This window comes from Haliotis rufescens, unplaced genomic scaffold (genome assembly GCF_023055435.1).
Source record: "Haliotis rufescens isolate VD_foot unplaced genomic scaffold, xgHalRufe1.0.p SCAF_7, whole genome shotgun sequence".
Lineage (NCBI taxonomy): Eukaryota > Metazoa > Mollusca > Gastropoda > Lepetellida > Haliotidae > Haliotis > Haliotis rufescens.
Genome location: NW_025964361.1, coordinates 2,507,150 through 2,533,040, shown reverse-complemented (window position 1 = coordinate 2,533,040; position 25,891 = coordinate 2,507,150). Strand labels below are relative to the sequence as shown.

The 25,891-nt window shown below is 40.9% G+C and overlaps 1 protein-coding gene across 5 annotated transcripts in view; it reads right to left on the bottom strand.

Moving 5' to 3' along the window:
• LOC124139621 (glycine receptor subunit alpha-1-like) overlaps positions 1-25,891 on the bottom strand; it is a 73,021-nt gene that overhangs the window by 24,291 nt on the left and 22,839 nt on the right. For 3 of the 5 annotated variants that reach the window (XM_046506844.2, XM_046506846.2, XM_046506843.2), the window contains one exon: positions 14,646-14,747. The exons of the other annotated variants lie outside the window; for them this stretch is intronic. In XM_046506844.2, coding sequence (XP_046362800.1) covers positions 14,646-14,747 — 102 coding nt within the window. The remainder of the gene's footprint in view (positions 1-14,645; positions 14,748-25,891) is intronic. 5 annotated transcript variants of the gene reach the window in all.

The following is a 25,891-nucleotide window of genomic DNA, read 5'->3' as shown; positions in this document are numbered from 1 at the left end:
TGTTCAAGAGACACCAACTCAAACAACCAGCCGACAGCTGAACGCACACGTCACGAACACATTTCATTCTTAATTTCACTGGTCCATGCCTCTTTACCTTCACAGGAGCTTCATCGGCGAATCTGGCAGTTAATTCAGCAGGTGATCATGGCCCAAGCACACACACTCGCTGCAGCCTTATATCGATTATGGAACTCTTATATGAACAACTGTTGTATACCGAGTAATCCTAATGATAATATCATCCACTGTTGGTGTACTGTGACCCATGAAAGCATTTTCCTGTGGGATTTGATGATAAAGGTTTGAAAAAATAACGTGCACTTTTCATCCTGAAGTTATGACCATTGGTGCAAAACATCTCCACTGAAAGCTATTGGCTTGTTTATATCTCATCCCATTAGAGCGGTTGTAAAGTTTTCATGAGGATGTTTTAGTTCTGAACCGTGCATAAGAACAGTGTCATTTTCATGTCATCACAAAGGTCGGAGACTCCTCAAATGCCAGGATAATATGTACAAGTAGAAGAAGTTTTTAACTGATAATTGTTTCAGAAACTTCGTTCTGCATCAACGAAAGCGTTTTAACATGTTTGACGATATAAGCCGGTTGTTGTTTCTTGAAGCTTGCTAATGAACAAACTATGCTATTGACTTAATGTTACTTCCAGTCTTTCCAGTTGAAGTCCTCCACGCCAGGACTAAATGTAATTTGTTTAAGTCAATTCTAGCTCACACAACTTCAAAAGGTCTTTTCTGTGTTCATTATCATGCATTGATTTCTCCCCTGGATTGAACAACATCGTCAGAACTTTTCTTTCAGTAATTGATAAAATGTGTACAAGTCGAAGGGCGACTTTCGTGATGTAGGAATGTGTTTGTACTGTCTCAGCTCACTATCCAAGGTCATCTAAAAGTTATTGCAAATACAATTTTCATCTCAAAAGTAACTCAAACTTATGATGTGTTTGAGTTATGATTCTCAGGTACCATTCTCTAATAAAGTTCATGTCATAGAAATGCTGAAGGGTGTATGTTCAATATGATTGAAATCAACGAGCCGTTTAGCGTGTTCTATACATAGGAGACAGTAGTATACTGGGAAAGGTATACTTTCGTAATACAAGAACTGTCTCTCGCCAAATCTTCATGCTTTAACAAACAGATCTTGACAAGTAATGAGACGTTCATATTTCATTAAGCCACCCCCAAAATAGTTTCTAACTCTTATGATGTAGCATTTTAAAATGTAATAAAATCTACATTTTCCACTTTTCTGGTTCTGTGTCGATGAGAATTATATACCTTCATGTTAATAATAGGTTCATGTCTACCAATGCATGCGCTCCGAGTTAGAAAAGGTCTCAAGCAGCCTATTAAGACCAAATGGATCGGGTTGGCAGATCGTGGGTTCGAATCCAAGCTCCAATTATTGTTTTCAGATGTGTCATCATCAAACCCGTGTGGTCAACGACCTGCGTCACTTTCATCTTTCCTCACGCTGAAGTTTAGTTCAAAGAGGCGCTACACCCACCCCATCAATCATTCAGTGGCATTCTATCACATATGTCGCATAGGCGCATGAATAAGCTGCGTTCTGTTACCGCAAGGATCAGTGGGTGCGAATCAAAGATTCGGTTCTGTTATAATTCTTAGTTTCAAAATTGTCGTCCGGCCTTGTTGGTTTACCTAAGGCATCAACGTGCTTGAAAGTATCACTTAGCTAGTACCTTGCTGTACTTACAGAAAAGAAACCAATGGATTTAAATCCTGATTTTGTTGTGCGCCGGTGCTAATGGTAATATTATTGAGTTATTGACATCAATGTGGTCTTTCTCCGAAATATGTCATTAGGAATTCGACATTAGGTTAGAAGGTATTTGAAAGACATTTGTAAACTGAATAAAACGTTTATATACTAGCAGATGCTGAAATCACTTTGTCGTAATAATAATGTGTTGATATATTAATACGTATGTTTGTCCTGGCTGGTTTAATAATCAAGATGGACATGGATGTGAACTACTAACCAAGCTTTGGTCGATACTCATTTTTCAAATTCTGAGTCCATGGCATTCAAATTTTTGTTCACTTCGATTTTCTGTAATCCTACCAGATTCGACTCATCATTAAGAATATTAATGTGTTTTAGGGTCGAATGAAGGGCAACAAAATTATTGTAATACACAGAATGCTCCTGGCGGAATATTGATACTTTAGGCTCAGCAAACTTTATGGTTTAATATTCTCGTCGAACGATGTTCTCCTAAAACATCAGCGGTTGTTAACTTAGCGCAATGAAATTAAACCTCTGCATTTTATTACCCTAAAGTCTACATCCCAGAATAAACGCTTGTTTCTGTGAGAGCGGCTGATATATGTTCCCTGATGAAGGGCATGCTGTGGTTATTATTTTCGTTTATACGTGTATGTTCATTGACAAACATTTTATGTTTTGTCACTGTAGTCGTACTCCGATGTGTCGAAGTTAAAGGGACCTACGTAAATACTTCGAGGTTTGACACAACCGATGAATGAATAAAGAAGGAAACCGAAGAGACCAAGTTTCTATTTCCAGACAACCGTAAGTTCGACAAATCAAAGTTCGACACAACGGAATTGGACTGTAAACCGTCAATCCTTTAACTTGAGTGTTTTCACAAAACCAGGACAATACCTTTGCTACAATGCATGTTTGAGTCTTACACTTTACCTGCGAAAAGTCTGTACCTGGTCTTTACTTTGGTTACACGAGTGTCATATCTTTGGATTTTATTCTCACATTAAACTGACACGCCGTATTAGAACTGTATTGGTATTCAACGCAGCGTTAAATCCATCACTCATTAAGTCTGGAAACCGGATGTCTTGTCTTCCGGAACCACCATTCTACTTCCCTTTGGAACCGTCATTTTTTTCCAGTTCGATGAAGTCAGGTGAATCCAGACAACGTTTCTGTTTTGGAATTCCAATACTCAAACAATGTCATTGCGTTGCCACTAGAAACAAACACGGGTTTGTATATACGAATATATACGCCCTAAACATAAAAAGTGGATTGATCATCATTTTTTACAAATACCAATTAAATCAAATGTAAATGTGTCATCGAACAAATCTAACAGCACAAACACTGAAATTCCATTTATCAGATCTAGAAATCAGCATGCGTGACTGTATGACGCTCTCTTCAGGACAACACTTTATTGAACAGTGTGCATTCAGACATGCAGCGCTGGTAATAACAAAACGAAAAAACAACATTAGCTTCCGGCGGGCAGGAAGAGGATGTGTACACTTAGACAGAATGAAACTTGAAGGGGCAATGGAGTGAATAGAATCACTCGAGCAACTTCAGCAACTTTAGTTATTTCTGTTCAACATTTTTTCAACCTTTACAACGAAGTTCACCATTATAGATCTACTTTGTAGACTACATATGACTACTTACCGTGCCATGTGTACTTTTATACATGGCTTTGAAGTGACCCCTGTGTGGGATGTTAAAAGCTCAGAAAAATGTCCTCGTGGTTATTCAATTTCTTATCGTATGCAACGGTCATGATAACCTGTGAGTAATAGGCGAAGACCTATATTTTACTCTTTCAAATGAAACCAAGATTTTGTTTTAAAATTGGAGAAGGCGCATTCCAATGCTATGAGTGAGTGAGTGAGTTGGGTTTAACGTCGCTTTTAACAGTATTCTAGTTATATCACGGCGTGTCAGCTTAATGTGGGAGGAAAGCCCGAAGTGATGCAGGTCTCAGACGTTTACCACTTCGGTGAAACCCACGAACACGGGTATGGTGCTGACAAACCTAGAAACATATTCGGGGCGAACCGGGGTTCGAACCAACAATCATAGGTTTCTGGCATGCCGAAGGGACGCAACTCTGCACAGCGAATAGCGGCGCCTTGGCCGACTGGGCCATCCGTGCATCCCCCCACCTCCACACACACACACACACACACACACACACACACACACACACACACACACACACACACACACACACACACACACCCACACCCACACACACACCCACACCCACACCCACACCCACACCCAATGCAATGAAAATGAGTGAGTGAATTGGGTTCAACACCACTTTAAACTGTATTTAGTTGATATCTTGATGTGTCTGTATCATGTATTACAAAGGCATGAAGCGATGCAGGTCTTATAGATGTTTTCCACTTTCATGAAACCCACGGACTGAAAACCAAGATTCATAATCAGGACGAAAAGTGGATTCGAACCCACGATCATAGGATTCTGGCCAGAGGGACGCAACTCTGCACAGCGAATTGCAGCGCCTAGGAAGACTGGGTCACTGTGACTGCGGTGCTTGAACTGTCTGCGATCAGACAGCAGTACCTCCATAATACAGGAGCTTTTGTAATGTTAGTGAGGGAGGCGTGTTTTGAATGCCGATTTGAATAATATTTAAGAGAACTAATCTATCAGTGATTTAATCCTCTATTTCAATGCTAAGCATATATTTTTCATTCGTATAACAAATATTCGTCGTTATGTGACACCTGCCCCCGACATATATTGTTTTTTCACACCCATTGAATCCTACAGGTAGCGACTGCACAGTAAGAAATCATATCTGTCTCTTCTCTTTGTTGCACATGTGCGTCTCTCGCACGTTTGAGAGCACGTAGAGTGATATTTATTATGTAATCAGTGACGAAATATGTAATTTATCTCAAAATAATAAATAGTAATCTCACTTGTGTGAAATATTTGTTTTACTGGAGCTTAAATCTGCCTATCCCAGTGTGAGGTTCAGAGTCAGATCGTGAAGATCGATAAGAAAAAACGTTGATAATAAATGGAATAGTTGCATTTTCTTGTCAAATACCTTGTTTATGTCATCTTGTGATAATGCGCCACTATGAACAAAGCATCTTTGTCAGATCACACGATGATAAGAAAAAATGTCTCCATTCATGTTCAGCCTATCATTATTATTCTTTATCAACAGCAAATATGAAATTTGTTCAGATAATGTTATGTCACATCATCCCTGATGAAGTATAGAATGTCGGTATTTGTGTCCTGGAATCCGAACAAGAAATGGCACAATGGAACAATGAACCTGGCTCTTGACCATTCCTATAGTACGACGTATTGCCGGTATCAGGCTCCATCTGCAGACATATCTAACAGATGAGGACGCTGCACTTAGAGGGACACACAGAAGTAGCTGAAAACAACCTTATCATGCTACGCTGCCAGGGATGTTCAGCAGTGCGGTGATTGTACAGCCATAGCTGCCTTCGGTAGTCAAGGTAAATCTTTATAGCCGGGCTGTGAATTATAGCGCTATAAAGATAAACCAGGGGGTCTTCAGCTTGTGGTTTGTACAGGAACAATCATGGGCATGGTTGGTAAGTGGGATCCCCCGTGTAGGAAGGTAGTGAAGACTTGCATATGTTTCGCACAAGGGTGGTATTCTTTGTAGCATTGATGTTGTTAATGCATTCAGCTTTATCTTGCAATGATGGACTCTTTTGAGTAGTGTAACCGAGATCTATAACTTAATGTTTGTATTGATAATGGTGACCTTGTTTGGGTTAATAGTGAGTGATTTTGGTTTAATGCTGCTTTAAACAGTATTTCAGTTACATCACGGCGTGTCAGATCGATGTTGGGGCAAAGCCAGAAGTGATGCAGTCTCAGACGTTTACTACTTTGGTGAAACCCACGAGCATGAATATGGTGGTGATAAGCCTAGAACCGAAGTCAGGGCGAATCTCGAATTCAAACCAACTATCATATATTATTAGCACGTCTTAGACGACTGGGGTTTTGTTCAGCAACAATCCATCCTTGTCCAAACAATTTTCACAAATGATTTTCCAGCAAAATTAGCCAGGTGAATACACCATCAGCAGTGTCGCACGAGTAGCCAGGTGAATATACCACCCGTCGTGTCACATCAGTAGCCAGGTGAATACACCATCAGCAGTGTCGCATGAGTAGCCAGGTGAATATACCACCCGTCGTGTCACATCAGTAGCCAGGTGAATACACCATCAGCAGTGTCGCATGAGTAGCCAGGTGAATATACCACCCGTCGTGTCACATCAGTAGCCAGGTGAATACACCATCAGCCATGTCACATGAGTAGCCAGGTGAATATACCACCCGTCGTGTCACATCAGTAGCCAGGTGAATACACCATCAGCAGTGTCGCATGAGTAGCCAGGTGAATATACCACCCGTCGTGTCACATCAGTAGCCAGGTGAATACACCATCAGCAGTGTCGCATGAGTAGCCAGGTGAATATACCACCCGTCGTGTCACATCAGTAGCCAGGTGAATACACCATCAGCCATGTCACATGAGTAGCCAGGTGAATATACCACCCGTCGTGTCACATCAGTAGCCAGGTGAATACACCATCAGCAGTGTCGCACGAGTAGCCAGGTGAATATACCACCCGTCGTGTCACATCAGTAGCCAGGTGAATACACCATCTGCCATGTCACACGTCACGTGGATGACTATACACTCCGTCATATAACCCGAATAGCACACAAATAAAAATACTGTTTTTAAAATACTGAAGTATTTATTACCCTTCTTATATATGACGTGAGTCTACAATCAGCTCAGTGTAAAATGTACATGTACATCAATGTTGAAGTATTTCACTAACTTCTTGAGATGTATGCTAAAGTAGAAACTTTTATAAGGGTTACGCTATTTTTCAGGGCATTATCATTTGCAGAGGCCTGAGGCCTTCCATTAACTACCCGACGAAGGAGGGCAGTTTAAAAGATTGAGGGCTTCTGCAAATGATAATGCCCTGAAAAATAGCGTTACCGTTATTATAGCTAAAATGGATAGAATTTTCATCGGTTTTGAAACATTTACTGCAATCAACACGAATTTCACTGACCCACTTTTCCAAATATGGAAACGTCATAAAACAAACCAGATGACGTCTCTTTTGAACGTGACGTCACCTTTCCCTATCCCAGTGACGTCACCTTACAACGGGCGTGATAATGGCCCGTCGTCAAGCAATGTGAGGGCATCATCAAGTTACAGTGGCCCGCTCATTTCTGATAACATGCGGGCGGCTTAATGATAATTCTATCCATTTTAGCTAAAAGACGTGTTAATGATCAGGACTGTTCATATTTATATCCCACCCCATCATGTCTACACAATAATTGATAACATACTCCACGTCCTCGGGGAATGCTTCACAGAAGAGAGCTTCGCCAGAATTTGTAAATACTGTGCAAACGTTTCAATGTTTATTTGGTAATACCTTCATACAATGGATACATAACTACGTTCATATATCACATGCTAGTGGTTGTGTCCTAGCCTAATGGTTAAAATGTTCCCACATCACGCCGAGGACCCGGTTTCGATTCCCACATGGATTCAAGTCTATGTGTTTCTTTCCCTCAGTGTCACAGTGCAAGCCTATTTCTTTTCAACTTAATTTTCAAAATCTCCTCGTTGACATCATCCAGTATATAAGTAGCGTTTAGGCAACGTGACCACGTTTGCAAATGTTTTATAGTTTAATTAAATTAAATTTAACTTAATTTAATTTAGAATTTGTATGACACATTTTCCTATTAAAAACTGTTCAAATGCGATTAGACCATGATTGATCTAGTCAAAAGCTCTCTTGAAGAGGCTGTAACAAGGTTAATTACTTGCTGGAATATTGCGGCGTAAAACCGTACTTACGCTTTGACTTCCATGTTGAAATGGGTCAGATCACGGAGCCATCGTGTAACTAGCCATTTCAAAGATTAAGGTATGCTGGTTTACCCATTTCGTTTAGATCACGGATCCTCAGGCTCTAAGCTGCATGTAGAGTCTCGCGGGAAATCCTATGGCAGCACGCCATGAGTTTCTGCTAGGCTCATGCAAGCCATTTGCCTCGTGTACTTTAGTTTGTTTTTACTTGCCATTATTCGGTGCGTCTGCACATAAGCAAAAGACTAACGTCAAAACATAGTGCTGCGAGATTTATTACATACTTCCGAAGAAAAACAGTGTATAATAGAATGGAGCGTATGACTGAACACTCAGGTGGTCTCTGTGTTTATTATAATAATAGTAATTAGCATATCATTTTACAGTATTTACATGACACAAAGATTTACCAATATGTAACGGTACATGGCATTTGGCGATTAAATAAATATAACATGACATTTTATGTGGCTTCCAGTGTGGATGTTATTTTATTAATGCACACAGGAATACTTTTTGTGGTACTGATGTTCCTTCCAACGCAAATTGTATCAGTAGCGGGTGCTGGGGAAGAACTTGTCTGTCATCCAGACCCTAGGGAATAAATTAAGAAAGTCCAACTTAAGTCAAGGATGATCTGGCAAGTCTAGATTACCTGAAATTAATCATTGTTCTGGTCTCCGTTTGAATTTTCATTTGATATATAGTTTTAGATGAGTTCACTTTGTCTTTTGGATTAAATATTATTCCAGGACAGGACACCTGGTGTTACCACTGATTTTCAGTGATCCATTCATATTATTTTCACCGCTTTTTTGCCTTTTACGACAAGTTTTTTTCGGAGATAATCGAGACTGGTTATTTTCTGTCGTTGACGTTTAATTTTTGCGTTTAGGCACGATGGCCGATCAGACGCAGGCTCTGGAATTCCCTGAAAAGAACATATTTTGCTCTCATTTTTACTAAATACGGCTTCGTGTTCGTGGGTTTTAGCAAGGTAATGTCAGATGACGACCTGCATTATACCTTTTTCAACATAACTGTATACTGTGGCATAAATCTCAACTCACTCACTAACGTTAAAACTTCTATTTCAGGAGGCAGAACGAGCTTCTCCTTAATCTAAGCCGCCGCAGTTTGCTGAGTTCTTGTACCATACTACAGCCAATCAACCTTTATATTCTCAGGAACAACCAGCTGTGGTACATGGAAGCAAACAAGTCACGTATGTCTACAACAGCAGCAAGATGCATTTGGGAGTATAAATGTCACAGATAACAACATCTCAGCAGAAACATCTCTCCAGGATCCCCCGATTGTGGTTCGAGTACCGAGTTCGTCAAGAATATGATACATGGGCTGTCAGTACAATATTCGTTCTCATTGGTTTCACCAAAATATACTACTCAAAACAAGTTAAGAACCACACGATTTTTTCCTAAAACTACAGTTAAGCTGTCACAACATGACAAATAAATTAACCATAGTAATATGAAAGAATCGGGTGGTTCTTAAATTGTTTTGCGTACTCTGACTTGAATTAAGCCAACGCGCCATAATAATACTGACACAACTGGGCTAATGCCCAACTCATTCTCTCAGGAGTGAAACGTGTTCACCATTCAGACAGACAATACAGTTCTGACAAGTAGGGTTGTTGTCCAAGGTGCCGCAATTTACTATGCAGAGTTACGCCCCTTTGATGTACCAGAAACTTATGATCGCAAGTTGAAATCCTGTATTTCCTACTAGATTTATGTTTTAGGTTTGTCAGCACCACACTGTGTTAGTGGGTTTCACCAAAGTGGCAATACCTGCATCATTATTACATTTCCTCAAACATCAAGCTGACACGCCGTGCTATACTGTTCAATACCGCGTTAAACAAAACTCCCTCCCTCACACAATTCCGACATTTAAGCAGATTTACGGCTCCTGAAAAGCCTTTCTTTAAGATGAGGGTTATTTCCCATTCAAATCACATCTTAGTGATTAACTTAGGACAAGGCTGCTTAACGTTTCACCTAAAAACCTCTCTCGCACACTCTGATACTTCCCTGACACCTTATTTCGATCTGGATTACGTACAGTATTTCAAACAGGTTCTGTTAGCAACGTGATTAAGTGACTTAGGAAAACCAATTACTTGAGACTTCAATCCCCTCTCCTAACCACGGAGGAGTGAAATAAGGTGTCTTGAATTATCAGTGATAGGGCTGCTTAGCCGTCCTGCCTGTCATCCAGCTTTCTGTCCGTCAGGAAATATCCCACTGATTCAAACAACGGCAATGTCCCAAATGGCTTGTGCGTCGCTGAATGCTCAGTGCAAGAACCGCCTCATTTGTTTTACGGCAAACATTTGTCGTTCTTGAAGATAAACTGCCTGATCAAATTACATTGAACAGTATCGACTCCGTTATTCATTCCTTAAAGGTCGTGTTGTTGGCCCTTTGGTCCGATTACGTGTACATGTGTGGCCCTTGGGCTGTCACCATCTCACCTGTACTCGTGGTAACTGTCACTTATTGACATGCTATGATTTCATATTGGTCGTTAAACCATATCAGACCACCTCCGTGGTCTAGTGGTAGGTCCGGGCTCCGGGTCCGGGGTTCGATCCCCGGCCGCGTCATATAAAAAAGACGTTAAAAGATGGTACTTGTTGTTACCCTGTCTGGCGCTCGGCATTAAGGGGCTAAAACAAGGACCGATCGGCTCGGAGTCAGTATACTGTGTCTGAGTGGGGTATTCATGTTAAACTGAGCATGGTATCTCAGTAAGCTAGCACTATAAATCGGCATCAGTCCGGACTAGTATAAGCAGCCACACACACACACGTACATGCACGTCGCTATATAAGTGCAATAATCTTGGACGCGACGTTAAACCCCATTTCACCTCACCTCACCTCACCTAAACCCATATCAGGTCTCATAGTTTTGACAAATGTTTTAAATGGTTTTTTTAGATTCAGCATCAGTATTGTGTGGAGTTGGGTTTATTAGGAGCGGTCGGGTAGCCAAGTGGTTAAGGCGTTCTCTCGACCCGCCGAAGACCCGGGTTCGATTCCCGACATTGGTGCAATGTGTTCCCCGCCGTTATATTGCTCGAATATTGCTAAAAGCGGCGTAAAACCAAACTCACTCACTAACTTTGGGTTTATTAAACTTATTATTAAACAGGCCACATGTGGACAGTACTGAGAACTCAAGTCTCTTATAGGGACAACTTGTTCTTATCATTTACATAATGTAGGAATTATGATTAAAACTAACAATTATTGCCTTAGAGACTGTGCAAGTCTAGTGTACGTGACGAAAATGGAGTTACGCCCAGTTAACTCATTCAAACCTGAACCAGTTACCTGACGTCTGTCAAACATGAAAACAATTTTCTGAAAATCATTCCTACATATACACAGACGCATATACATACACACACAGAGACACTCGCACGAACACAAACAAAAACGCACACACACATATATACACACGCACGCGGACACGCACATACACACGCGCACACACATACACAAAACATTAACTAATGATAAATAAAAACATTTTGAGAATGTATCCAGGAAAGTTTCAGGTAGCTATCAGAGTTATCGTTATCAAAGTTGAAAGAGTATTTTTACGACCAAAAGAAAGTTGATCCACGTTGAAAAAAATGTTATCGTAGGATCAGCGGTGCAAGATAAATCACATCCCACGTTTGCTTCAAAGTTGGAACAACAGCTGTCAAGATTGACTACACGTGTTTACAGAGATCCCAGCTGACGACCCAGCAAGGCCAGGGACAGGCTGTTTATTCTGTCTAATGGAACTGTCAGGTTCTTTCAGTGGAGACTAACTTATACCTGCAACATGGTCACTGATGTGTGTCCATACGTGTATATAACCATTGCATGAATGTAAGCATCATCCAAGAGACCCCCAGAATAGGCCCATGCGTTACTGAGTAACACTTAAAGAATCACATCTAGGTAGCATTACTATACCAAGGTGAGGTGACATGGGGTTTAATGTCGCATCCAATATTATTGCACTTATATAGCGTGTGTGTGCGTGGCTGCTTGTACTAGTCCGGACTAATGCCGACTTTATAATGCCAGCCCACTGAGATACCATGCCGCAGTTATACATAAATACCCCACTCAGACGCAGTATACTGACTCCGAGCCGACAAGTCCTTGTTTTAGCTCTTTAATGCCGATTACCAGGCAAGGTAACAACAAGTACCATCTTTTGGTATGGCGCGGCCGGGGATCCAATCCCGGACTTCTCGCTATCCGGGCGGACGCTCTACCACTAGACCACGGAGGCGGTCACTATACAAAGTAATATATAGTATCCAAATCCAGTTCAACATATTACATGTGTAACGCTGGTATTCAGGCTTGAGTACAGATGGGTAAAGACTCGTCTGTATATGCACGCACACTCATCAGGCCATGTAATTACGTGCAACATTGTAGGTCATATGCATACTCACTCATGTCAAATGTATATGCAGATTACTCGGTATATGTATAACTCAGAGTCTATATGCTCAGTCCCAAAACCAATTTTTTACGAACATGTAGCGCATTCCTCGGGCAATATTCTTTGTTAAAAATATGCCACTGTTCACCAAGCAGTAAATGGGTACCCGGTAGGATGGGATGGTATATGTTATGTGACCGTTAAATCTCAAGCGACTCACAGGCAGCTTGAGTTGTATACTACCTAGGGAGCTGAGAATGAAAATCACTTGCATACTGATCCACTGACCTGTGTACTGGTGGTGTTGGGCCATGCCCCTGTGTGTTGTGGAAATACAGCACAATATGAATGGCCTATTATTAAGAATGTTAAGAAAAGTTTATACACAGCACATTAATTCTAGTAACAATTTGCAATAATATATACGTATACATCTATATTATACTTACATTTATGTTATATACAGATACGTTTAACTTATATTATATACGAGTTGAATTACAACGTGAGTTAATTGTTCATTTAAAAGAATAAGTAATGGCGTGTCTCCAAACCAGTGATTTGCTAGGCTCTGGAGAACATTCTAAAATGTTTGATAACGTTTATCATATTTCAGCAGAAGACCGTCGCCCATATATCTTCTCTAAGCAAGAATGGTTTATATCTCCAGGCTGAATGATGGTACAGAGATTAACCTGTTTTCGCCACAAGTCAATCCAAGCCTAAACATGTGCTCTATTTGAATTGCAAAAACAGATGATTTATTTCAATGTCTAGCACTAGGTATTGTAACCATTGAGATCGGATAGATAAGGTCTGTCACATTAAATAACGATAGAGTCTAATTTTTTGCAGCATCTGAAACTGTAATAATAGGCAAAAAGCAGGTAAATTGATGGGGTGGGGTGGGATGGGATGGGGTGGGGTGGGGTGGGGTGGGGTGGGGTGGGGTGGGGTGTAGTGGAGTGGAGTGGAGTGGAGTGGAGTGGAGTGGAGTGGAGTGGAGTGGAGTGATGTGGAGCGGGGCGGGGCGGGGCGGGGCGGAGTGGAGTGGAGTGGAGGGGAGTGATGTGGAGCGGGGCGGGGCGGGGCGGGGTGGGGCGGAGCGGTTTGGAGTGGAGTGGAGTGGAGTGGAGTGGAGTGGAGTGGAGCGGAGCGGAGTTGGGTGGGGTGGGGTGGGGTGGGGTGGGGTTTTTAAAAAAAAAGTCCAATGACAGACCTGACGTGGTCGATGTCCTGACACTTAATGAGTCGATGGTAAAGCAAAATTAACTCGCCTCCATTACAGAGAAAAACAATATAAGACTGAAAAATTGCGTGAAAAAAAATGTATTAAAAAATGAAAACAACAGCGAATGCCCCTTCCCCTCACCACTACCCCCGGATATATTAAATGGTTGGTGCCGAAGGTTGTGTATCCCTTTGTAGTGAAGGTAGACGTATGGCAGGCGTAAGTTAACATCTTTAAAGGGCTACCTATGCTAACCTTAGCAACAACGTTAATCTGAATGACAGAGATTGAAAAAGGGCCCGTGTGAAGATGTCGTTAACATTGAAGGTCATTATCCTAACTATAAAATAGTAGATGTATGGCACATACCACTTTTAAGCAAACCTTGTTTTGCCGTTTTAAAATTGTCCAAAATATTATGTAATTTCAAGGTTGTGAATACAGAAAAATCGCTACCAAGAATACCACATAACCAGGTGTGTCCAGCGCCTCATTCCAAGAAGGGATGTCAGCAAACGACTATCATCACACCCTTACATAGATTAACGATGGTCTTTGTGCTAAGATGTGAAACAAGTCTTTCGACCAATTCGGAATCCAATGGTGTCATCGATCACACTGTTTTGTATGATTGTGCATTTGTTTGTCATCGCCTATCCCTGTTTGTTGGAATATATCTGTTACAAATGACTGAGATCCGAACTGGAATCTCATCGCCTTTATCTTCCAAATTTGTTTCATCTAAATAGTGAAACATGACAGTCCTCACCGTTATCACAACGCTTAACCATGTAAAATGAAGATTTATGATTTTTTCACTTCCGTCTCATTTGACATTGTTGATATGAATTATGGCTTTGGCACTTTTTCTGCTACGTGTACACGTAATAACATTGTTTTTCATCGTTATTACGCGTTCACGTAGAATAAACGTTTGGGCAACGTTGAGGTGTGACAATCGATCGTGTGTATCGATGGTAAGTTTGATATCAATAATTGACATTGATACTGCTCACTATCGACAGTATCGATAACAAGATGTCAATAAGAATGTTTACTTTCCATAATGATAATTCATGTAATGAGACATGTGATTTTACATTGAGAAGCCGTTTATTAACTTTATATCAGGCAATAATCAGAACTGCCTACCTTTACCTCCTGATACCTTCCTCAGTATTCCACTAACCTAGATAGTCCTTTTGACGTGGACCGCCTCCGCGACCTAGTGGATGGAACGTCCGCCCTGAGCGCGGAAGGTCGGTGGTCCGATCCTGTGGCCGCCTCATACCTAAAAACGTTATAAGATGGTACTTGTTTTTGCACTCGGAATTAAGGTGGTAAAACAAGGACTGGTCGGCTCGGAGTCAGTATACTGTGTCTGAGTGGGGTATCCATGTTAAACTGCGGCATGGTATCTCAGTGGGCTAGCAATACAAAACCGGCAAAAGTCCGGACTAGTACAAGCAGCCACACACATGCATGCACGTCTCTATAAAGTTGAAAGTATCTTGAACGCGACGTTCAACCCCATTTCATCTCACTAAACTAGGTAATGACACACATGTACGTGTTAGGTTTTGGTATCAAGTCTGATAATGCAAGGACTTCTATAGAGGTGATGTGTTGATCACACAAGCCGTATACAATTGCAAACGTTTTACAATAGTGTATTTAACACTTATTATAATAAATTATAATATTGCATTCGTTGATATGCCCCAACATACAGCCTTTGAAAGTAGGGATCTCGGATATGCGATGCAGACACCGCTGACAGCAGAACACATATAGGTAAATACCATTTGTCAATGCAAGAGAGTAACCAGCCTAGTTTTTCTGTCGAAATAGTTTCTATTTGGCGCAAAGGGCAAATGGCTGTGGCAATTATATGAATGGACCATTGAAAGTCAGTGATGACACCAGGTGTTCGCGAAAAGGGAAAGCGTGTCCTGCCCTACCGATAACGAACCTTATTTCCAATTCACAAAAGTATTTCGATAACCAACATCTGGCAGCTATTTGGAACATATGTGACTCGAAATGCCATTGTCATCTTTTATGTGATTACCAACGAGCAGAACGGTAGGTTATGGAAACAGGACATATTACAGTGAGTGAATATGGTTTTAGGCCGCTTTTAGCAATATTCCAGCAATATCACGGCGGGGGACACCAGAAATGGGCTTCACACGTTGTACCCATGTTGGGAATCGAACCCGGAACTTCGGCGTGACGAGCGAACGCTTTAACCACTAGGCTACCCCACCGCCCCAGGTCTTAATATATACCTTCAACATCATGTGTAGAATGATGATGGCATGTTCATTTATATGCGTTGTACATTTGCTTCCATAATAAAGGGATGGTCTGTACATCTGTAATGCTCAGATATAATGCTTAAATCAAGTAGATGAAAAAATAGTATTCCATAGATATCACGATTCTGGTTTCATGGTTCAGTATATTCATCAACTTACGTCAATAAAACGGCATAGTTCTAATTCTAGCCGATTCTTAACCGATTTGCAATAAATGTCATTCACTCATGAACTTTACGGTTATATTATGATCACTACACTAAAACATATATAACACATCAGTGCAAGAAGAGAATAATCAGTCGATTATCTGCCGAAACAGATTTCATTAGACGTAAATGGCAAAATAGAACTGGAAATCATATTAATGGATGACTGAAAATCAATGATGACACCAGGTGTTCGTCAAAAGCATGATTGTCGTGTTCTACCGGTAGCACTCGCCACTCAATTGCCGCACAATTTGTATAATATGTAAGTGTTTGATCGCACAGCAGTTCTTATACTCCTGTCATATATAGGACGGCGGCCGGTAATGAATCGATTCTGGACCAGACATCAGGTGTACGATAGAGAAAGGTAATGATGCTAATTATTTAAGTGTTTCCCAACCTGATGGATTAAAATGACATTACAATAGTTAATCAAAAAATGATTAGATTTGACACTCTACCGATCACCCGTGAACCTTGCAAAATCATAAAACGAGTAGTAAACTTCAAATCAATTACGATAATAAACACTACCATTTGAGTAATTGCATGAATCAAGATAGTTGAAAAACGATGGCTAATAAATACGCGGTCATTAGATTATGTTTGCACAATATGACGTTCAACCTGGCTGAGTGATCTGAGACTGTTTTATTGCCCACGGTGCTGAAGACGTAGGAGGTCGTTTTGTTTGGGCCACACAATACGTAATGGTAGAGTGATTCTACGTGCAACGGCCTTAGCAAGAGGCTTGTTATAATCATTCGTAATAACAACTGAATGGTTCTCTCATGGTAATTCTGTTATGGTCGTTAGTGCTAGGAATTGAGGCTTTGGTTATTAGATTCAATATCTGAAAGAAGTCTACATATAAATCTTCATTACAAAAGTATTCTCCTTGATCTACTCACTGTAATTAACTATTCTTTTATATACAAATAAAAAACCCATTATTTCCGTTGATCAATACTGTCTCTCATATTGTAGTGCTTTGCTCTAACACTGTCGGAGAACAGAACTGATGACATATTGAACGGCAAAAATATTATAACAATTTGTGAACAATGAACCACATTAGTCCGCAACCACCCTAACGATTTTTGCAGTGAAAGCCGATGTACATACCACGCAAATGGAATTGAAGAACACCGGATTGGGTGTTCTTTAACTTGTTTTAAGTAGTTTAATACATACACCCTTTGTACTCAAAAGAACCCACTCGTCTGATGGTAGATGACCAGATGGTGGACACACGAATACGTACATACACCCGAAATACAAGTGTCAAAACATGTGGTGTCACCCTGGGCAAGTGACTTAGTTCAAATGTGCTTCTGTTCACCCAGCAGGGAATGGGTACCCGATACGTGAGGTGGATGCAAAAACCCTCTCGCGCCCGTAGGCAGATCGGGTTGTATACTTCCACGGGAGTTGAGAATAACTGGAATGCAAATGGATCCACTGGTCGGTGAACAAATAAAACCGCATTTGAGCAGATACTACGGTATATAAATGTATAACATAATAATAAAAAGTAAATACAATGGCAGTACCCCGAATTTATCCTCAAAATTAGTGATTCCGGGAATATTGCTGTCCAGATTATTGGGTTTGGTTGTATAATATATTTACTTTTGTAAAGCAAATATTTTCAATGCAGATGTAAATAGTATGCATAATTTAATACAACGTGGAAGGTACTGTACATAACCATTTTAATATCATAGGAATTGTCATCTGTTCGTCATGCAAACGCCTGAAATAAACAGTGAATAAAATAAATGACAAAACCCTTTCTATGGCCATAAGAAATCTCTGCTGAAAGCAGTGTCGATTGTACGATTCCAACCTTATCATGAGCATGTTTATGAATGACTATCAAAAAGTGATGATACCAGGTGGAATCACCGGTGGCACCCGTCACAAATGCATGCAAAGGCAAGTCAATTGTTTATCTGAAAAATAAAAGCACGGGAATATATGGTGAAAGACAAAAAAAAGAGGAATTGAATCGGATATATTTTTGTCACATTTGGCAATGTCCTCCACGTCTATCATGAACCTTTTTGAAAGCTTTACTGAAGCCTTGATTGGTGTAACCTTGATCAAACACTGTTTGTGAAAGAGTCGTATGACGATCTTTGAAATCTTCGTAGAAAGAGCATGCCCAATTGCACCTCAAAGGTTGTGGAATGTAGACGCAACAGAACAATCTCTTCCAACGATTTTTCTATCAGTCAGATAAAAACATGAGGTTATCAATGTGTGAAAGGTTCGTTAATCCAGTTTTTTCATCTGTATCTAATTCATGTTTAAAGTAATTCAGAGTTCTGTTTCACTGACACCAAATGCTCGGAAACCATCTCCTATGCACGAAGATTCTCCTGAACCATAAACCCCGAGCAACTGACACGTCTTTTGAGCAAAAACATACAACAAAAACAAAAGAAGCCTTATAATGTGTTGCTTAAAGTTTTCTTCTGTGCCCAAGAAAGGACTAAATCGACACCGCCTTCCATTCCCGCCAGCTAGCATCAGTGTCAGAGTCGATATATGGCCCTAGAATCGATGTAGCTGTCAGCCTGTTTGATGGATATCCACATCTCCGACTAACGTGATGATTGTTTATTGGGCGTTAAGCTTATAAGGAGGCTTATCAAAGTCACATGTCACTGCTTGTCACATGTTAAGTTTATACTGTATATTTTTTTCTTAAAATCTTGTTAATTTTTTTAAAGGTCCATAGCAGTGATCCCTTACATTATTGCAGTATTACTGTCGATGCTGACCGAAATACGACGGCTTTTCTTCTTTTGGCCTCTTTGGAAACATAATTCATCGGAAACTGAAAAAGAAACCAGTTTCTCGCGGAATGTAAGGCTTGTATTATACGACCAGAGTAAAGTGTCAAAGCATTCGTACCGACAAAGGGTATAATACAGCTGTTAGTATGCAATATGGACGCGCGAACATTGCCCTGCCGGTATTGGAATTCTCTGTAATGTTTATTTCAGAGCTGCAGCATGAACCAGCTCGTGACAGGGTTCTTTGATGCTTTTTAATGCTCAAACAAGACATCAAAGAAACGTGACCCACAAGCTTCACGTTTACTGCCTGCGTTGCCATACAAAGGGACTTTATTGTGTATTCCAACGTGACACTGGTTCCTTTTCACGAAACACGAGCCCGTTACAGTTGTCGGATTTGTGTCATGTTTTATGCATTTGTTCCTTCGTCGTTGTGTTTGTTTGCCCTGTAAACAAGGAAGATAAACAAAGCAATGAGGTTTTGTTGGATGTTTGTCATAAAAGCTTTGTGATGTTTTAACATGTTTCCTCCCTTCCGTGTTCATGATGATTCTGTTGTCTCTGACTGATGAGCTGAAATTATTTATTACAATACTGAGACAATTTTCAGCGAACTGATTGAAAACAAAACATTGGTAGGTGATGGTGAGAATTGAAGGCATGCAACATTGCAATAATGTTGTCTGAGTTTGGATCCTCATTCACGTTGTCATACCTGGACATATCAAGAGTCAAACGTTTCAATGTGTTTCAGTGTATGATGTATTGTAATTCCATTACTGTAAATTTAATATGTCTGAAAAATAGATTGCATGTATTTTCATTGTCCAAACATTCGTCTTTCTTCGTTCTTCAGTAGGCAGGTTCATATTATGAGACCGCCTCCGTGGTCTAGTGGTAGAGCGTCCGCCCGGACAGCGGAAGGTCCGGGGTTCGATCCCCGGCCGCGTCATACCAAAAGAAGTTAAAAGATGGCACTTGTTGTTACCCTGTCTGGCGCTCGGCATTAAGGGGCTAAAACAAGGACTGGTCGGCTCGGAGTCTGTATACTGTGTCTGAGTGGGGTATCCATGTTAAACTGCGGCATGGTATCTCAGTGTGCTAGCACTATAAATCGGCATCAGTCCGGACTAGTACAAGCAGCCACACACACACACACACACACACGTGCATGCACGTCGCTATATAAGTGCAATAATCTTGGACGCGACGTTAAACCCCATTTCACCTCACGTCATATTATGATATATATATATTCGTTAAAACGACAAAGTTAGCATTGGCTGAGTCACTGCACACGATTCTATACCTAATTGCATATCCACTGCTTCAAACTACCTCTTTATCTGTCTGTTTCTCCAAACCAAGAGCATGGTCGTGGTAGGGAAGTGCAGGGCATAATTGATTTGCAGTGATCCATTGCTATTTTCACTGCTACATGCACTGGAATCTGTTTCGGCGGATAATCGAGACTTGTTATTATCTGCCGTTGCCGTGTATTTCACTGTTGCAATCCCGTTCATCGAGGCCCAATGTAGATGGTAGACGTCGCCGTCAATGCGTCTGAATGTGTATTGCAGTAACTATTTGTCGGATGACTAAGTTACATAAGGAATAGTGGGTTCAGCGCAGTGATGGGTTCAAGGGAGACCAGTGCGGGATAATGTATGGTATTATGCTTACTCGTCTGAGATAAAGGTCTATCATCTTATTTATGACCTGGAGTCTGAACGTAGCTTTGTTGGAGAAAGTTGCACTTTTTTGTAATCAAATCAATTGAGGTAGCTTTTGATTGAAGAGTGTTCGCGTGAATGGGACAGCGCTCACCAACATATATCATTTATGTTCCTCTCATGGGTATAATTGTGACAGGTCATTAATACGTAACGTGCATTTCTGCAGTAAATGCTGTCATAGTTATGCTATACATGTTTATTATTAATGTGGAATCCATTTCGCCAATCCATATAACATGTTTGATCAAATTTGGGATTGGGAAAGAAAAGTCGGGATTATTTCCAGAATGTAGTGCCATCTATCATCTCTTTAAAAACAATCCGGCTGCAGCACACACACACACACACACACACACACACACACACACACACACACACACACACACACAAACGCACGCACGCGCGCGCTCTCTCTCTCTCATCATTTTACAATGCTCACATTACAGTCACTCTGTCACCTCAAAGCAAACACAGTGCAGACCTATCTCAGTGGACCATTGTTGATCATTTAATCCTTCCAATGTGAACCAAAGCCTAGTGCAGGCAAGAAAGAAACACCAAGATGGTACCAACGTAATTTACATACCTTCTGTCAAGAAGACGGGCATAAGATTAGTAGCGCAGATGAAGGTCATCATTTTCTAATATGCCGTTGCCCAATATTGAAAACCATATGTTCATATCTGTACAGATGAAGCCGTGGGGATCAACAGCTGATAGAAGAATCTACAGCAGCGAGCTACAGATATGTGTTCCTATGTCGAGTCATGTGTTGTTGTCTGTACGCTGAGATGTGTCAGATGTTCACCGTAGCAACAGAATTTAGAAAAGCAATTGGGTAAGTGAGTGTGTTGGGATTGGTTGGTTGGTTGGTTGTTTAACGCCGCAATATTCCAGCTATAATGACGGCGGTCTGTAAATAATCGAGTCTGGACCAGACAATACAGTGATTGATATCATGAGCATCGATCCACGCAATTGGGATTGATGACCGTGCATCAACCAAGTCAGCGAGCCTGACCACCCCATCCCGTTAGTCGCCTTTTACGACAAGCATAGTCGCCTTTTACGGCAAGCATGGGTTGCTGAAGACCTACTCTACCCCGGATCTTCACGGGTCGTGTTGGGATTGACGCCGATTTTGACAGTTTTTAAGTTATATCACAGCTGAATGTGATGCGTGTTTCTTTGTTTGTTGTTGTTTTACACCGGTCTGTAGATAATCGAGTCTAGACCAGACAATCCAGTGATTGACATCATGAGCATCGATCCACGCAATTGGGAGACGATGACATGCATCAACCAAGTCAGCGAGCCTGACCACCTGATCCCGTTAGTCGCCTCTTACGACAAGCATGGGTTGCTGAAGACCTATTCTATCCCCGATCTTCACGGGTCTGAATTTCATGAAACCCAGGCCGCAAACGGTTACCATTTTGGTGAACAGGTGATTACAGTCCAAGGATCATTATTGGAGTGAATCTGATATTTGAGTCTACGATCAGGGTATTCTGACACGACCACGGCCGATTTTTGCCTGAGATGACTGGGTCACTCGTGTCACCGTTTGTATTAAAACTGTTAAATGTTAATAATGGATCTCTAAAGGTATGTTGGTAAATAGGTTAGAGAGCAGTGTCTACTACAGATATTTCCTCGTAATTGGAACTCTTGTCTAAAAAGTTAAATAACATACTAAAACCAATTTTAGGCTGTTGAGGTTGATATTTCAAAAATATCGGTATTTATGTTTTACAAAATAACACATAACTGATACAAAATACAGCAATGATGCTCTGCCAAAAGTGACCATGTTCGATAGCTAGGTGATAAATGAGAAGGGCGATATTTTGAATGCATTCTACATACCAAAATAGAAATGCTGGAGCGGATTCATGCCTGAACACAGTTCTGACATATCTGATCTTTCCTGTCTTCGTGTAATACAAAATCTAACAGAGCGTGTGTTGTGTGGAATTTTCAAACCAAGCGTGCATTTCTGACCCATCTGCTCCCAATATGGAGTCCACGGGAAGCTTGGATGGGAATGTGGAACGTACCAATAATCCTCAAAGCAACATCAGCAACCGTGTTCTGGCAAACATATTCTTATCATCTCGATTGTCATTTAAACGACCCTCCTTAACGCGAGAAGAACACGAGAGGGCAGATAACCCTCTGTCTAGATGATAGCAGCCAATGAGAAGACAGCTCACTGCAGATAGCACACATTTATCCGACGGACCAGTAGTTAAAAGTTCGTTTATCTTTTTTCTCTTTTTAAGCTACGTAAATAGCAAATGTACGTCTGGTAGATGCATTTTAATTTAACCAGATGTTAGGGTTATGTACTCAGTCGGTCTGTATCATTTATAGTTGGGTTAAGCCCTAGCCAAGTAATACATTATAATGTTGATAGAACGGTACTGTACATGCTCATTTGTGAGAAGCTTTATACTGTGTTTCTATGTTTTACAATAATGTCCTTGCAAAAGTGGGCCATGGTTACTGAAAGTGATAACAACGTTTCTTTATTTTTATCACAGATACACAATGATAACATTTAGGTCGTAAAAATAAATTTATATGCAGTTCCAGTAAGTTTTCATTAAAGCCGTTTTAGAGCACATTACTATTATGCTAACGCACACATTGTGTATGCATAGCAATATCACAGTTAATGATTAATATCCACATGGCACAGACACTATGTCCCCGTTTAACATTGGCACTAACTATAACGTCCAGACATACGCTATAAGCTCCACTATTGTAATGACGACTTGGAAGCGTGTGGTATGCCAGGAGACAATGTCACGGATATCTTAATAAATGAAATAGAAATTAGATTACCTCAGGTACCACGCATCACATGTTGAAATGTATTGCCGACCGTTGTCTACGTGACTTAGTATTGCTTACTATTGATATGAGTACTATTGTGCGTTGTCAGGCAACAGACACATAACTTTTCATAGCGGTGCAAGATATAGAGCAGGTCATCGCTACCCTTTAAGCGAACATCTGGCAACATCACTGATTTTCAGTGATCCATTCATATAATGTTTACCTTTCTTTTGCCGTTTACACCCAATGGAATATGTTTCGTTGGATAAGGGTATGGAAGCTGGGTATTCTCTGACATTGACGTTATATATGTACTGCGCACCACATAATGATATGGATACGGATAAGGATTGTATCATTGACTCCCTATATGTATGTGGTACTAGTATTACTGAACAGACGCTTTTCAGATATGACTACCCACTCAAACAGTATAATAGATTTCACATATCAATTCCAGTCCACTCTAATATAACAGACAACCAGAGCAACTAAGATTGCGTTAATATAACCTTTACGTTAAGAAAGAACTGCATTCCTTGCTCGTGGTTTCCTAAAGGAGCAGGAAAAATATTGATGACAAAATTAACTTACTGATGGGATCCAGATGATTGCGTGTGCTTGATGTAAATGATGGATACATACTTTTATCCACAAAGGCTACTCGGTGTTGTCTTGTAACACAGGGGATCACAAACATTGGCTATTGATTTACAGGTTAAATTGTAATTTAGATTACAGAGGCGGTTTGCGGTTCACAATAAAATAGACATTGCACTGGGAATGCAAATATTCATTATTGTTCGATCTGTTTTTTGTAGAAATGCTAGAACGTGTTCGAAGGAAGGAAAAGATTTAAAACAGAAATGTATTGACATAAATTCTTAATAGGCTATTTTTGCAGATGGAGACGAAGGCTCGAAACTATTGCATACGAAACATACTATTATCCCATTACCTTACGTTGAGTTAAATACACTCTTCAAGAATAGAAACGCACAGGTATATTTTTAGTAAAGTTATTGTACCTAATAAAGTCGATATATTTAATTTAATATGAAATATGAAATTTTGGAGCTCGATAGTCACATGTTGTCGTTGTACAAAGACATTGAAAACTGTTCATTGTCATGTCACATAAGGCCACATGATTGCGCTGAACCTAGTAACTCGTATGACCGCCCCAGGCAAAAAATCACGGCACTGCATCTCCTTGGCATTGACTGGGTATGTGTACGAATTTTGTCCTGCGGAATTCTGTGCCATTCTGCTTGTAACGATTTGGCCAGTTGTGGGGGTGTCTGCGGCGTGTTCTGACGTTGACGTTCACGTCGATCAAGTTCATCCCAGAGGTGTTCGATGTGGAGTTCTCGACGGCCAGGGCAAAGCGTTGATGTTGGCATTATGAGGGTAGTCTACCGTAACAGGAGCTTTTTGCGGTGGAGCGGTGATCTGTATAAACGGCTCTCTCTGGCGGTCAATGATTGGAAGAAGGTGGGGGTTGAAGAATTTGATTCATGTAGCGATTTGCTGTCAAATTTCCCTGAACCACAACCAAATCAGGTCTCGTCGTGTAGGATATGCCCCCCCCCCCCCACACACACACACCATGACACTACCGCCACCGAAATTGTCGAATCCACGTGCACAATGTTGGGCAAAACGCTCATTTCGACGACAATAAACACGATGTCTTTCATCGGTGAAGAAGAAATCGTGATTCATCGCTGAACCACTCTCGTCTCCAGTTTCTCAAATTCCAAGGCTGTAAGGTATGGCACCAACGCAAGCGTCGCTGTCGATGGATCTGTTGCAAAACAGGGACGATAACTGGTCTTCCGGTTCGGATTCCAGTCTCGCGAAGATGGTTCCTGGCAGTATGGTCCGATAACCTCCTCAAACCAAGGATGCGTCCTGCAGTTTCCGTAGCTGTTGCATTGCGATGATGTAGGTGGAACAGTCGAATGTAGCGATCCTGTGCAGGGGTGGTAACTCTTGGTCGGCCGGTTCTCGGACGGTCTGCAGTGGAATTGAACTGTGTGTATCGGCCACAAGGGCGGCAAATGGTACTGCGGTGGACGTTGAAGTGGCGTTCAAAAGAAGACTGCGTTTCCCCTCTTTGGATACGTCCTATGGCGATGCTCCGATCGACAGCGCTAAGTCTCGGCATTGAAAAATGTTGACAATTGAATGACAAATTACTGGCTTATGCTTGCCTTTTTATAGCCACTACCACAAGTTACGAATGCCATAACTTGCACGTGCATTTTGCTTCAATGTTTTTCTCCATGACATTTTTGAACAAGTGTGAAAACAATGCCGTTTCAAACAATGGCTGTGTTTTACGTATATCCAATTTATATACCGGACTTTTTGTGTAGTCAGGTTCAATGAACTACAGACAACCTGTGCGTTTCTTGTTTTGAAGAGAGTAGAGGGTTTGTGCTTAAGAGACTGAAATTAATAGACGGATTGGTATCTGTTTGCCTCTTTATTCTCCTTAGCTAAATTC